At 39.7% G+C, this 15,530-nt stretch overlaps 1 protein-coding gene across 2 annotated transcripts; it reads left to right on the top strand.

Annotated features, from left to right (window-relative positions):
* The first annotated feature begins 2,079 nt into the window (after positions 1-2,079).
* On the top strand, positions 2,080-15,482 carry sin3b (SIN3 transcription regulator family member B). Of its 2 annotated transcripts, XM_016295873.1 has the most exons (20): positions 2,080-2,654; positions 3,808-3,816; positions 3,906-4,012; positions 4,094-4,247; positions 5,406-5,744; positions 6,107-6,259; positions 6,789-6,911; positions 7,053-7,142; positions 7,255-7,373; positions 7,490-7,700; positions 8,236-8,352; positions 8,442-8,680; positions 8,986-9,169; positions 10,175-10,868; positions 11,029-11,198; positions 12,764-12,937; positions 13,101-13,193; positions 13,378-13,469; positions 13,895-14,093; positions 14,505-15,482. In XM_016295873.1, the coding sequence occupies exons 1-20, from the start codon at positions 2,544-2,546 to the stop codon at positions 14,736-14,738; spliced, it is 3,612 nt and encodes a 1,203-aa protein (XP_016151359.1). In that variant the 5' UTR covers positions 2,080-2,543; the 3' UTR covers positions 14,739-15,482. The 2 variants fall into 2 exon arrangements, with proteins under 2 accessions (XP_016151359.1, XP_016151368.1); XM_016295882.1 differs by lacking the exon at positions 3,808-3,816 and having other exon boundaries at positions 2,081-2,654.
* The last annotated feature ends 48 nt before the right edge of the window (positions 15,483-15,530 follow it).

Genomic DNA, 15,530 nt, shown 5'->3' with positions numbered 1-15,530 from the left:
AAAAAAGAAAACACCAGGGCTGTTTTAGCTGATATTTTTGTTTTGCTTATTTTTTCAGCTTTTAGTTTATTTCGATACTCTTACAGCAGCATGCATCCTTGTATTTTTGCAAGCACAATCTTTCAGCTGTAACTAAAATCAAATGAAAAGATGGGTCTGTCTTCACAATCTCTCTTCTTATTTACTCTTTAAAAGAAAAGTGTTAATGCTAATGAAAAAACAATGTACAGATAGCAGGCGTTGTGTTTGTGAGTAACATTTTAGTTGACTTTAGGTTTGCTTAAACACATTTGATGCAAAACTGTTAATGTTTGTATTTTGGATTACAAATCTAACACAGAAGAAAGGGAAAGCTACATGTGAATTATGGTTGCAAAAGAGTGCTATCCTCATCGAAAATGTGGTGTTACTGTGTTAATGTACAGTCCTTTTGTCCAAAATGATCTTTTGGCACACAGTGTCTTACTTTGCTGTCTTTAGTTCTTGACTCTCAGAACTGACTGAATACTTTATCGAGTAGACTATCAAGTGGCACACAACAATTGTGGTTAATTAAAAAATGAAACACTTCCTGAACCAATATCACCGTATATGGATGCTGAGCACAAATTTGCCCCATCCAGTGCTTTTTGTAATGCATTGCCAATTGTCTTGCCTGCATGCTGCTTTTGTTTTGCACTGTAAATAGTTTAATTTTGTACATTTTAAATGTTAAAGAATGTTGGTTCATTTATTGTACTAATTATTTATGTACAAGTTGGAGACTTTTGCTTTTAAATGAGCAGTATTATGGTAGATGAAGGGCATTTTTGATTAGTTACAATCCACAGTCTTACATACGTGAATTCTGTCGAAATAATGTAACTTAAGACGCTTTAGTGAATATGGAATGTGATCGGTTTTATTTACAGTAGGTATATATTTCTGCTCATAACACTTTCATCCCCAGGGTTTGTGCCCATTTGACAGGACTTGTTGGGTGACGGTGGTTTTGGGTCGATATCGTGAACTGATCTGGTTGGGGAGGATTTGGAGACGAGGGGGACATGTTAATATTCTCATTAACACCCTAAATAGGGGTTCTGTTATGAGATGAACCCTCAAAATGTAGGGTTTTTATTGTGTACATTTTTTTTTATTTTTTTTTACTTTTTCAAATACAGAACTGGAATAATACACAAGCCCTGACATCATTTCTTCATGGCGGGGGAAAACTGTCGACTTGATTGCTTGCTAACCCCACGATGTTAAGTGCTTGATATCTTTGCATCTTTTCTATCTCCTATCTTGATGTTGTATCCCTTTTTAAATACTTGACTGTGACATTGTTTGTAGTTGATAGATGGCTGTACTTTTGAGTAAGTAAAGACCTAAAGAAAAATCGAAAAAAAACTTGTGGTTCTGTGATTAACTAGAGATATAAAAAGAGAGAAAATGTCTCAGAGTCCCCCCTTTGACAGTAGTTTGTAAATGTTGAGTGTATTCTTATGATGGTTCCACTGATGATCTCATTTGTGTTTCTGTATACACTTTGGTGATCCTGTCATATTTGGGTTTTATAAACCACGCTTATTTTTAAAACCTTCATTTTGTGTCAGCCTTTTTATTTATTCAAAAACAAGAGACTGACTAAAGTAACTGATACAGTCACTTGCGGAATATTGTGACCATTCTTTTTTCAAAATGACACCAAAATGTATTACTAAAGAATGATATTTGTAATGTAATTTCTCATTGGACTGGTGAACTTTTACCTTCTACAATAAACTAACTAATACCCCATAAACAAACTTCAGATACAAATGAATACTACCGTAGAAGATGTATGCTTTATACAAGAAAATATAATAATAAATCACTAAAAGGTTTGTTTTTCTTTTTAAACAAAGATGGTTTTCCCATTTCCAGCTTTACAGTTGTCAAATATTTATCACATTACATTATAGTTTTATCAGAATTACTGGTCAAAGCACTTAATGAGCCATAAAACGTTTTAAACCAATGCGAAACAACTTTCTGTAACATTCTTCCAGTGAACAAAAAGCGTGTGCAGAATCCCATTCATGCCTGCGGCCGCTGAGATTCCGTACACTCCGCCCTCTTTCGGTTTGTGCGCATGCGCTGTTCAATTCTCCACAACTCCCTCCGTTTCCGGACGCTAGGATCGAGCGCACAGCTGCCGCCGAATTTAAAGAGACATACATCATTTGTTTAAATAATACGACCATTGGAGAGACAAAAAAATTACGTACATTGTTTCTGGTTCTCTTCGTGGATATCGATGGGGGCTCGCTATTGATCCGTACGCTTCATGGTGTAGTTTTAGTAGGGATTGAGAAGTCCGAACACACTTGGCTTGAGCTGGAAGTCTATGCTGGAGTAACTGGGTGGCCGTCCGTAAAGTAGACTGGACTTGTGGGGGGAAGAGAGCTGGGTGGCCCCCCGATACGAACTGATTTTTGCACGCCAGAACAAACTGCAAACACGGAGGGACGGTAAATCATCGTGGCTTCGGTGGCTGTTAGTGGGGAAGGAAACGCACCATGGCGAAAATTCAGGCTCGCAGCAGCACTGCGAAGCAAATCAACCAGATCCAAGACAAGGCCTATGTGGTTCAGAAGCAAGTCCAGCAGCAGCACTTTCAGAAACTAAAGGTAAGAAGCATTGCAGCAAGTGCATGCGTTTCCTTCTCTCTTACAACGCATTGTGTATTAGGAAGTGCTGTGCTGTTCTTATGCATATGGGGCATATATCAAAGCATTCACACTTGAGTGTGTGTAAATGGATTTGAAAATCGTACGCACTTATTTACACCATTTCAAGCTGCAAAAGTCGATTTATTATCGCTTAACTCACCGATTCCGGTTCAAAGCAGTGCAAGTTTACCAGTCAACATGATGGAAGTGTATCTGCTGAATTAAAGTCTAATGTTTTCTCCTTACGCGGTCGGGTTTTCACCTCTGTTCTTTGTTAAAACCAAAACCGGTGGGTATTTATTGTGGCTCCGCCAAAAATCACACTTCACACTCCGTTTGTTTCAGATTAAACCGGTTAATTTGATATAACTGTTTTTGTTGTGAAGTCGTGTGTGTTGTGACTAGCGCTAGTGCTAACGCAGCTAAGCTAAACGAGCCAGAGAGCCTTTATTCCCCTCACTGAATATGAATAAAACCACAAAGGGAATATAAACCGGCTGTTTTTCTCCTAAGCCGCTTGATTTGGGGTCAGTTTTCCTCATCGCAGTGGTTGGAGAGGAAATTGCAACTGTTCTTTTGATCTTGAATATTTCTTTTCTTGTCTTTTTATGCGTGCGTTCTTTTCTCGTTGGGGTTTTGTTCTGGTGAACAGAGAGGAAAAATCGAATAACTTTCGTTTTGTATACGTGTAGTTCAGATTTCACAGTGCTTTCTTGTTTCTCTTGCATAATTCAAAGAATGTAGACAATGTATTACTTTAATAGTAGAAGCAAATGCGAAGTCATTCACTGTGATGTGGCTCCACATTCAATAGAAATGGACTTGCTGTCCCACACATCTGTTCTGCACGAGCCAAAAATAATAATAATCATAATACCACCATGGTAGTTTGGATATGTACCATGGCATTCTTCAAAGTACTGTGGCAGTACTATGGTGTAGTTTTTTGTATCATATGCTAATAGTACCCTCATATCTTTGCGTTATGCCCCATAGTGCTTCCATGAATACTATGGTTTTACCATTGTACTTGTCAAAATGTACCTTTTTTTTAACTGATGTAAATACATGTTATTTCCGTCCCATACCTTGTACCATGGTACCACCACAGTACTTTTCGGTAAGCATTCTGTCACTGTATACATGCTTATTATGGTTTATATTGTTTGTAAACATAATTTAGGTTAATAATATGTATTCCTGTTGCAGGTGGAGGATGCGTTATCTTACTTGGACCAAGTCAAAATACGGTTCGGAAATGATCCGGGAATATACAATAAGTTTCTGGATATCATGAAAGAGTTTAAGTCTCAAAGGTATGTTGTAGGTGTCTGTTCACTTTAAATGTGTGCTGATGCACAAGAAGCATTGTGTGATTGTATTTCCGATATCCACAGCATTGACACACCAGGAGTTATCAACAGAGTTTCTCAGCTCTTCCATGGGCATCCTGACCTTGTCCTGGGGTTTAATGCCTTTCTACCGCCTGGTTATCGGATCGAAATTCCCAAGAATGGAATGGCATTTCTACAGTCCCCACTGTCCTCACAGGTAGGACTTTTGGTGCTTCAGTTTACTACTTGTTTGCACTGGTGTCTGTGTGTTGTTCTTCATTTTCACTGTTTCAGTTCGTCAACCATGAAAAGGTCATCATTGAACCATATTCACAACTAATTTTACTTGAGCAACCTTTCTGAATGAAGCAAGGTATTTAGAGAAAAACAATTTAGGGTAGATCTTTATTTTTAGCTGACAGGAATTGAATAGTTTGTGTGACGCAAGTGTTGCATGCTAGAATGCAAGTTTGCTAAAATAGCTGTTTGGCTTTTTCTTTTGCATTTCCATTAGTCCACATGGACTTTCTGGCTGAAGACAAAAGAAGAGGCGGAGCAAGTGATTTCATTTTAATGAGTGATTGCAAAGACAAATAGTTTTTCTTATTTGGAATAATGTGATGAATCGTGCACAATAAGACAGGAATGTGTATCAAGAGAGTAAATAGGGTTAATATTGATTTCATGTTGACTTTGGCCCTGTCCCAAATGGGCCCCTTGCTGGCTTCCTTCGAGTTCACACGTTGGTGACGTCATGCCACATATACTGTCAGGGAGTAGTCCAATGACAATAGCTTTGTGTTTTAGAATAAATGGACAGTTATTTAATATAAATGTGTAAGAGCTGCTTTATTGCATGTTATTTTGATTGTCATAGTCAACATTTATAGTTGTAATAACACAATAATAATAATAATAAATTCATTACATTCATGTACAACTATTCTGGATATTTTCATTCAAAGGAACTTTACACAGAGTTTTACAGTGAGTTTCTGAAAAAACATATGACACTGAAAACTGGAGTAATGGCTGCTGAAAATTCAGTTTTGCCATCGCAGGAATACATTTCATTCAAGTTATTTTAAATTGTAACATTATTTCAGAATATGACTGTATTTTTGATCTAATAAATGCAGCCTTGTTAACCATTAAACATCTTTAAAAGAAATGAATTAAAAAAAAAAATACAGACCTTAGTTTTGAACAATAGTGTAAATGTCATCAAAACCACAATAATAAATTCATTTTGTTATAAAATATTGTTGCATCTCCGTTATGCATTCCTGTTCTCCTGTTGAACTGAACATATGTGGGGATGTTGGCTTTCTTTGTATATTAAAGTAAGGCTATTCTTTGGTATCTTTTCCCTCAGGTCTCTCCAGGACCAGGAAGGAGCACGGGCAGCTCTGTGGTTAGTGCTTCTTCGTCAGCAGTGGCTGAAGCAGGGCCGGCTCCAAATGAAGCCGTGACCTCTCCGGAGAGTGTCGCTTCATCATCTGGACCTCCTGAACAATCAAGCAGGTTGTCACTTCCTCTGCCAAGCCGAGAGAGCCAATCACAGCTGGCCACCATGTCGGTATCCCCTCCCACATCTGAGCCCAGCCCTGTGGAGTTTGACAGCGCCATCAGTTACGTCAATAAGATCAAAAACCGATTTTTGGACAACCCAGAAACCTACCGGGCCTTTCTGGAAATTCTACATACATACCAGGTGAGAGCAATAGAGAAACCGCATTTTTATTTCATTTTTCCTCTAGACTTCGCCCTACCTAGACATTTAATAAGAAAACAAAGCTATGTAGGAATATACTTTTCTTCTTGTGGATATCTTGCGTTTCAGCAAGCCAATCAGATTGGAGCTTGTGATTTATAGCAGGTGGCTGCCTTTTTCCGTGCAGTACGTATCAGACTGTCAATGAACGGACTGAGTGCCATCTGTGGGTGTTCTGCCTGAGGCTGAGACTAGGCTACTACCTACTGGCACTAAAGGAAATAGACTCTCGGACTGTTTTCGTACCCATCCTGTAAACTTATCGATGTTCATTGATTTGTGCGTCCTGTGTCCATCTGCAGAAGGAGCAGCTGGAGGTGAAGGAGAGCAGAGGGCGTAGCACTGGAGGAATGACCGAAGATGAGGTTTTCTCTAAAGTGGCAAGCCTTTTCAAAGGCCAAGAGGATCTGCTTGCAGAGTTTGGCCAGTTTTTGCCTGACGCAAAGAGATCTCTGGTTAGAAAATGACCTTTGACTACTTTTTAAAAAATTTGTTGTTGCTTTGCGCTTGTATCAATTTGCAATGAAATGATTTTCTCTTAAAAATGTACACTACCATTCGCATGTTTAGGGTCAGTAAGTTTTGCTTGTTTGTTTATGTTTTTTGTTTTTTCAAAATTAGCTTTTATTCAGCAAGGATGTAGCATATCAAAAGTGACAGTAAACATATAAAAAAAAAAATTTGTCAAGTCTTCCCAAAATAAATATTAGGCACCACAACTGTTTTCAACATTGATAATAAGAAGAAACGAATGTTTCTTGAGCACCAAATCAGCATATAAGAATGATTTCTGAAGGATCATCTGACACTGAAGACTGGAGTAATGGCTGCTAAAAATGTCAGTTTTGCCAACACTGGAATAAATTACATTTGAAAATATATTAAAATAGGAAACGGTTGTTTTAAATTGTAATAATAATTTACAATATTATTATTATTATTGTAATATGTTTGTACAAATATGTACTTTGTCTTTGATTCCAGTTTACTGGAGGCTCTTTGCCTGGCAAAGACAATCTGAAGAAAGCAGAGGATGAGGAAATGTATAAACAGAACAAGAAGAGGCCTAGACCCATGTTATTGCCTCACATGACCCCACTTCTGAAGGTCAGAGTTCACTTGTGCCAAAGCAAGTCCCATATGCTTCATTGCCTCTGTATCCTACAGACCTGGAAAGTTGAGATATCTCCCAGTATATGCAGGTTACTTGTGCTTAAACAATTTATCTTTTTTGTTTTATCCACATAGAAAAAAATGAAGTATTCCTATTCCAAGGACCCATCTTTTGCCTCTGTGGGAAAGCATGGAGTTTTGCGGGAATTCACATTCTTTGACAAGGTACGTTTCATTGACAAAATTGCTTTGTAATGCAAGTGCTAGTAAGTCAGCCATTGCCATAGGATTTATTATGTAGTCTCAGCCATTGAACAATTTCATTTATTCTTTTTAGGTTCGCCGTCTGCTCAGGAGTCAGGAGGTGTATGAGAATTTCTTACGCTGCATAGCTCTGTTCAATCAGGAGGTGGTTTCAGGGGCCGAACTCCTGCAACTTGTGACTCCATTCTTGGGGTAAGAAAGATTTAAATGGGGCATGCTTATTTAATCCTGTTTGTTTTCATATGGTGCATTTCGCAGTCCTTTCATGTCGGTCATGAGTCATATGCCACTGGTGCCTCATTCTGTAGGAAGTTTCCAGAACTGTACACCCAGTTTAAGTCATTTTTGGGTGATAAAGAGCTGTCTCATGCCATCACGGGCTTCTCGGAGCGCTACATGGAGGGTGGAGGCAGAGAAGTGGATTACGCCTCCTGTAAACGCCTGGGTTCCAGCTACAGAGCCCTGCCCAAGACCTACCAGCAGCCCAAATGCAGTGGCCGAACTGCTATATGCAAAGAGGTACTGCATTTTCATCAGATACAGATAAAATTGTGATGTTATAGAAGAAATAGCATGTTTGTACTATTATTAATATAATTATTAATGTCATATGTAATTGTTAGCATCTATAGATATTCTATGTATATATTATACATATTATTTCACCTCAGAAGTATGATAAAAAAAAATAAGAGAAATTATGCAAATCTGGGATAATGGTACAAATCAGCAGAAGCCCAAATCTCCATGAATCATTTGGAAAATGGGGTGTTTCAGCCGCCACACTGCTCTTTTTTTTCAGCTCAATTTGAATGGAAGCACTTATCTCAAATAGCTCTTTTTCCAGGGTGCCTGGAGAACCCGGAGGTGTCGTCGCCAAACGCTTGTTTGTAAACAGTAATTTTATATGTAGAAAATAAGCTAGATATTTGTGCCAAATTAGAAGTGGCTGGTGTACAAGACATCTAAAGTTCAGCCTGATATTGCTAAGACTTAAGTCATGGAGTCAGAAAGCTGATGGTACAAGTGGTTTAAGCTCATTGTTTTGTTTTAGGTGCTGAATGATACCTGGGTCTCATTCCCTTCCTGGTCAGAAGATTCCACTTTTGTGAGTTCCAAGAAAACACCATATGAAGAGCAGCTTCATCGCTGTGAGGATGAGAGGTTTGAGGTAAGATGATCTCTTTGATAAATATTGGGAGATTTAGGTTTCAAGTGAAACTCAGTTGAGATTGATATTGATTTTTTTTTTCTTTGTAGCTGGATGTTGTGCTTGAGACTAATTTGGCAACGATTAGAGTTTTGGAAAGTGTGCAGAAGAAATTATCCCGCCTTTCGCCGGAGGATCAAGAGCGCTTCCGATTGGATGACTGTCTGGGTGGAACTTCTGAGGTCATCCAGCGTCGAGCGATCTATCGTATCTACGGCGACAAGGCTCCAGAGATCATAGAGGGGTTGAAGAGGAGTCCAGCCACTGCAGTTCCTGTCGTACTCAAAAGGTTAAAAAAAGTCATATTTGACTTTCCTCTCACCTAAATGAGAATCGGGGTATCGCTACAGTTTCATTTGACAGCAAAAATAATAGAATAGTTCAGGTGTCAGCAGCCTATTTATTTTGCATTTGCTGCTCTTAGCTTTCAGGGGAAAAAAGCATTGAGATTTACAAGTCAGTATACAGAGTTAATCAAACCAGCATAGTTAATCAAAAATGCAGTCATTTGTGTTTATAAAGTTTTAAGAGTTCTTCATTCTAGCAGAAATGACATTTTGATTGAAGAATAAATGGATGATTTTCTTGCCATAGATTGAAAGCTAAAGAGGAGGAGTGGAGGGAGGCCCAGCAGGGCTTCAACAAAATCTGGAGAGAGCAATATGAGAAGGCGTATCTGAAATCACTGGACCACCAGGGTGTCAACTTCAAACAGAACGACATGAAGGCTCTTCGATCCAAGAGTCTTCTCAATGAAATAGAGAGCATCTATGACGAGGTGAGTTTAGCTGTTCTTCTGTTTCTGATGGCCTAACAACTCATTCTCTGGATCCTGAAAAGAGCTGGTTTCATAACTATTAAACTGTCCCTTATTTTGAGCCACTACATTTTTACATTTCATACACTACATTTTGACAGTAGGAGTAATAATTTAGCTCTGTCATTTGAGTTTATTTAAATGACTTGGCTAAATGTAGTCACAATTGAGGTTAATAAAGGACTAAAATTGTGGACGAGTGACAAGTGTGAGTTCAGTGAACATTCAACTCATTAAATCAGTCACAGTGACATTTGATTTGAAAAAAATCTAAAGATGAAATCATTGCATCTATAACAGCATTTAAGTTGCCATTTTATTATTCAGTAGAATAGTTTTATTAAGCCCTGATTTGCACCTTTTTTCTTTTATTTTTCTCCCACAATGTAAAAAAATACAGCAGGTATTTCAGTCATCCAATTTAATGAACATCTCATTAATTATTCCGCTCTACTACATATCAAATCTCTTTTTTTACTCCCCAGATCCTCTCTCACTTCTTTCTCCTTTTCTTTTTCACAGGGTGATTTTACAACGTTATATATTTAAAAAAAAAAATTACTTTAGATCCCTATTAGCATCCCTAGCTTTGAGAAATGTTTCTTAGGGAACGCAATAGACCATATATGCTTTTTTTTTATTAGCCAAAATAGCATTTGGAATTATTTGTTTGTTTTTACAATAAATAACACAGTCTTCTGATGGGTTGAACTGAGACAAGTACAGTCCCATGTAACATCAGTTTAAGTTAGGAATAGCACGTAGATCTGTTTCTTTATTGTCTGAATAAACTTGACATGAACAATAAGAACTCAACACATTTTCTTCATTGTCACCATTTTAATTCTGCATTCCTATTCAATAAAAACAGAGTACAGCATGTGAAATCTCATCTTAGGTCGCTTGCTACAAGAGTCTCATGTGTCCTGCAGATAATTAGTGCTTTTGTTTTTTTCCCTGCTACAGCGGCAGGAGCAGAGCACAGAAGAGGGCTGCGTGGGCCAGCAAGGTCGTGACGGCTCGGTCACAGGTTCGACCAGCGAACCCCACATGATCTTCACTTACGAAGATAAACAGATCCTGGAGGACGCCGCCTCCCTCATCATTTACCATGTCAAGCGGCAGCCCACAATCCACAAGGACGACAAGGACCACATCAAGCGTATCATCCAACACTTTGTCCCCGACCTCTTTTTCGCCCGTCGTGGAGAGCTTAGCGAGACAGAAGAGTTCACGGACGAGGAGGCCGAAGGTGAGGACGGCACCGTCACAGGAGGCGGAGTCTCAACAACAGGCGGCCAGCAGCAGCTGAATGGCGATTTCAGACGAAGACGATGCACTTCCCCTCAGAGCATGGACACCTCTACGGCCTCCCGTGGCATGAATCCAGAAGGGGAGCCGGTGGATCTGCGGGACCCAGAGGCTGAGCACCAGAAGGAGCTGGATGGAGTCTACAACCTGTTCTTCGTCAATAATAACTGGTACTTCTTCCTACGGCTGCATCAGACTCTGTGCTCACGGCTGCTGAAGGTTTACAGGCAGGCCGAGAGACAGTTACTGGAACACAGGGCCGAGCAGAATCGGGAACGGCTGCTCATGGGAGAGGGGCGCAGAGAAAAGGCAAACGACCTGGCCATGGAGCTGCGTCTAAAACAGCCTAGTGAGTAAATTTCCTGAACGATGCACATGTACACTTCAACCTACACAAGTTTTGCATTGGATGCTCCACCCAGATTTGCTTTGGGATAGTTAGAAGTCTAGTTTTAGAACTAAATAAGCAGGCTTGCACAATTTTTTACAAGTAATGTCTGTTGTATCAGGTGAGGTGGAGTTAGAGGAATATTACCCAGCGTTCTTAGACATGGTACGCAGTCTACTGGATGGAAACCTGGAGTCCACGCAGTACGAGGACACACTGAGAGAGATGTTCACCATCCATGCTTACATCGGGTTTACCATCGACAAGCTCATTCAGAACATCGTAAGACAGGTGGGTCGATGAGTTGTATTACACTGAGCTAAGATTCTTGGGGCATTTGTATACTTTCAAAGGGGCCATACATTTTACAACAATTTCTTAAAGGGGTCATATGATGCTGCTAAAAAGAACATTATTTTGTGTATTTGGTGTAATGAAATGTGTTTATGTGGTTTAAAGTAAAAAAAAACACATTATTTTCCACATACTGTACATTATTGTTTCTCCTCTATGCCCCGCCTTTCTGAAACGCATCGATTTTTACAAAGCTCATCGGTCTGAAAAGCGAGGTGTGCTCTGATTGGCCAGAGGTCCAGTGCGTTGTGATTGGCCGAATACCTCAAGCGTGTGACGGAAATGTTACGCCCCTTACCATACTGTGATGCCCTGTCCGGCTGGAGCGACAGTCCTCCATAAAATGTGCTGCACACAAATTAATATTTGGGTTGAACTGTTCTAGAACAGTGTTGTAAATACTACTTAACCACTGATTTCTAGTCGTGTCCTCTTTTGGAAGACCAAACAAAGTAGTTTTGCTTTCACAAGGAAACACACGGCGGGCTAGAGTGAGCAGAGGCTGGCAGCTAGAGTGAGCAGAGGCAGGGTGCTAGAGTGAGGAACGACCGGGGGCTTGAGAACGGCGCGGCCAGCGGATTCGACGAAGGAGCGTCCGGTGGGCTTGCGGCAACCAAATGTGACGACCCCGGGCTGGACTCCGCTTCGTCTACGTGAAAGCCGATCCGGCGATCCACAGCACTAAGTTGAAGTATTTCCTCAGCGACCAGCACGGATCAGCTCTAGGTATGACGAAGCGGATATCGTCCTCTTTTGGAAGGCCAAACAAAGTAGTTTCGCTTTCACAACGAAACACACAGCGCCTTCACGACATGGCGGCAGCAACAACAATACTACAGTGAGAATAAAAGTTACACCTTCTTTCTTTGCGTGAACATTTGGGCGGCGTTATGCAAATCTTCCCACATTGTGATTTGTGGGGGCGTGTTAGAACGAGCCGTTTTAGGGGGGCGTGGTTGACTCTTAACTTTTATAAAGAATATCTCTTTGGATTTGAGACTTTAGTCTTTCCAACTTTACAGATCTTCTTTATGCACCAAGAGCTTGTAACACTCCAAAGAGAAAGGAAAAATTGAAATCGCATCATATGACCCCTTTGATTGAATAGTTACCAAATATTGAATAGCCATTTGTATATAAACAGGCATGCGTATTTATTTAATTAAATTGCAGTCATTGTGATTTGATAATCGCACTAAGCCATAGTATGATTTTGGTTTTATTTCAATTCATTGTTCAGCCCTATTAGGGCATCATAAGCATGAAAGTTCCCAAATGACTAAATTTTGCAGTTTGTGTTTCTTAAATGGTCAGAGTGAGCTGACTGGGAAGGGAGCCTTTATGCTGTGAATGTTATCGTACATTCATATTTCAAAAGAGCAAGTAGAATCCTGTTTTTTGCTTCATTAACTTTAGTCTGAATCTCATTATTCCCACAAATGCAACAAAAAAGCCTGTTGTCTAGTTGTTAAAATGCTCTTCTCTCTGATTGACTCCAACAGCTTCAGCACTTGGTCAGTGATGAAGTGTGTCTGCAAGTCACTGAGCTGTACCTGGCCGAGAGGAAGAGGGGTGCCGCTGGTGGCAATCTCTCGTCCCAGTGTGTCCGTGCCGCTTGGGAGGCCAGCTACCAATGGAAGGCTGAGAGAGTCATGGCTGAGGAAAACTGCTTCAAGGTGCTTGACCTAATGCTGTCCCTATATATGATTGAAATTTATGTGGAAATCAAATTTCAGATGTGATATTCACCTCCTCAGTTGCATTAATCATATTAATTGTCATGCTTGTTTTATAATAACCTTGTTTAGTTTGTAATTTCTTGGCTATATCTCTTGTCAGGTCATGTTAATTCAAAACAAAGGTCAGGTGACCTTAATGATGGAGTTGCTGGACACGGAGGAGGCCCAAGGCGATGACCCACTGGATGTTCAGGTACCTCCGCACAAAGTTCTGTATTTTTACAACAGAAAATACTTCTGAAACGTGAGTTGTTTTTTTCCTAGAAAACTTTAGCCACTGACTTTAAGTGTCAAATGTAATAGGGTAATCTGATTTGGTGAGGCAGGAGAGTAATCTTGTTTTCTAGTCCATTAATATTTGCTATGTCTTGTTTCAGAGCCTGTCGCATTATATGGAGCAGTATATAGGAACTGAGTCTGTGTGCTCTCAGACAGAAGGGTACTACTTTAAGCCTGTGTTTCTACCCAGGTAAAAAAAAACATATTTACACAGGTTTAACCTGCTCTGTTTATAACTATTATTTCTTTTTTGTAGCCATACAGTTAATTGTTCCTATATATATATATATTGTTTTTTTTTATATTACTATTTTATTTCATGTAATTTCATTTCATTTTATGAGTTGGCCCACAGCATGGTGTTGACATACCCAATAATCCTTGCTTTCTCTCAGCAACTCCCCCATTATTTTTAAACCCGCTCTATATTCTCAAACACTGTTTCTGGAATAAATGAATCACGTATAAATCAGACTGATTGTCTCAATATAAGGTCATAGGCCAACTGGTGACATTAAAAATGACTTTGTGCAAATTTAATAACTGCTGAATTAAGTCTGGCCAGGTGACACTAGATTGACGTTTGTTCTGCACCTCTGTGCGTCTCACCTTTAGGAATTTGAGGCATTTCCGTGGCTGGCAGCTCAAGCAGGTGGAAGCCATGCGCTGCCGGAGAGAGTGGCATCGGAAGATGGGTGTGGAGACAGCTGGGAACCTGGACTGCCGTTTCAAACTCAACACGCACAAGATGGTGTTTGTGATGAACTCCGAAGACTACATGTACCGCCGAGGGGCCCTGGTGAAGGCTCGGAGGGTATGTTGATAAAATACATATGTTAATACAACAACATTTCTATAGTCAATATAAATTTTTTTTATTCTAGTATTTCATCTGAAAACATAGCATTTTGTGAGTGCGAAGACAAACAGACTACTTTTATAACTGTTAAATTCAAATAATAAATTATGCTAACTATATACTCATGCATGGTTAAGATTGTGAAGTGAATAAACTTATTAACCTTTAAAAGAGAGGAGAAAATATTTCCCATATCTTGCCGTATTCCCATATACACTACCATTCAAAACATGACATTTTTGGTCAGTAGGACATTTTCTAGAGCCATTACTCCAGTCTTCAGTGACTGAATACTTCAGAAATCATTCTAATATGCTGATTTGATGCTTAATAAACATTTCTTATTATCAATATCTTCCCCTGTAGTCCCAGCACAGAGTAGCACAGGCCCAGCACGAGCACTTTGAGCAGTGGCACCGGGGCTGGTTGAGCGAGCACGTGTCCCCCGCCGCCGAGCGCAGCGTGCAGGACTGGCTCATGGGAGAAGAGGATGAGGACATGATCCCCTGCAAGACCACCTGCCTGTCCATGCAGATCAAAGGCTTACATGTCAACAGGTACCAGGTGCACTACAACAGCAAGGCCCCCGCCTCACCGTAACAACCTCAAGCCTTGGGATGGATTTCTGTGATCTCTCTCTCTCCGTTTTCTCTCTTTGTCTCTTTCTCGCTCACTCTTTCAAATGTCCAAGCTTAAACATGCTTGGCTGAAACACAGTGAACAGACAGGAGTGGTTTGAGGACAGACAGCTGCTCAAAAGATGGAGTGCATCATTGAAAAGCATCACATCTCGACACTAGTGTCCATCATGATCGATGCAGTTACCAGACGTTTCAGAAATGTGAATGTCAAACTTTTTTTCTTTTTTTTTTTAAGAAAGTCCATTGTAGTTTTTAGCTCCTGAAACCTTTGTTTTGTTTATACTGAAGTATTGAGAGACTAGGTTTAAAGTATGTCTACAACGTCTGTATGTCTTTTTGTACAGTAAATTCAATTCAAGAGCTCGAGCAATTGCATATATACAGCAGAAAGATTATTCTGTGTGCATTTTCTTGGCTATGAATGATGACTTGGAAAAATTATGTTTCTCTGGCGCACTGGCATCTTATCCGTAACGTCCTTGTTTTAGTTCTCTGTTTTGTGTTCTTTGTTTTCATTGTCTCTTATAACTGAACAGAGGATCACCAGTGTTGTCCATCAATCACTGCTCATGATTTTGTTAAACATCCAGATCATGTATCATATTGATCTCGCCAAATCCTTGCTTTTGTTTGGTGTAATTTTTACATATTAAAACTGAAAAATGACAAAATATCAGTGTTTTGAAAAAAAGAATGTATAACATTTATCCTGTATCAGTTATCACAAAATAAACAACCTAGTTGTGCAGTT

Source organism: Sinocyclocheilus grahami, unplaced genomic scaffold (genome assembly GCF_001515645.1).
Source record: "Sinocyclocheilus grahami isolate Dianchi unplaced genomic scaffold, SAMN03320097.WGS_v1.1 scaffold16.1, whole genome shotgun sequence".
Classification (NCBI taxonomy): Eukaryota; Metazoa; Chordata; class Actinopteri; order Cypriniformes; family Cyprinidae; genus Sinocyclocheilus; species Sinocyclocheilus grahami.
The sequence above is the reverse complement of the archived record's forward strand: the minus strand, read 5'-3'. Positions and strand labels throughout refer to the sequence as shown.

Coding starts and splice junctions, on each gene's coding strand:
- sin3b (XM_016295873.1), top strand. CDS start 2,544: ATGGCGAAAATTCAGGCTCGCAGCAGCACTGCGAAGCAAATCAACCAG. Junction 4,013..4,093: donor AAAGAGTTTAAGTCTCAAAG/GTATGTTGTAGG, acceptor CGATATCCACAG/CATTGACACACCAGGAGTTA. Junction 13,470..13,894: donor AAGCCTGTGTTTCTACCCAG/GTAAAAAAAAAC, acceptor TCTCACCTTTAG/GAATTTGAGGCATTTCCGTG.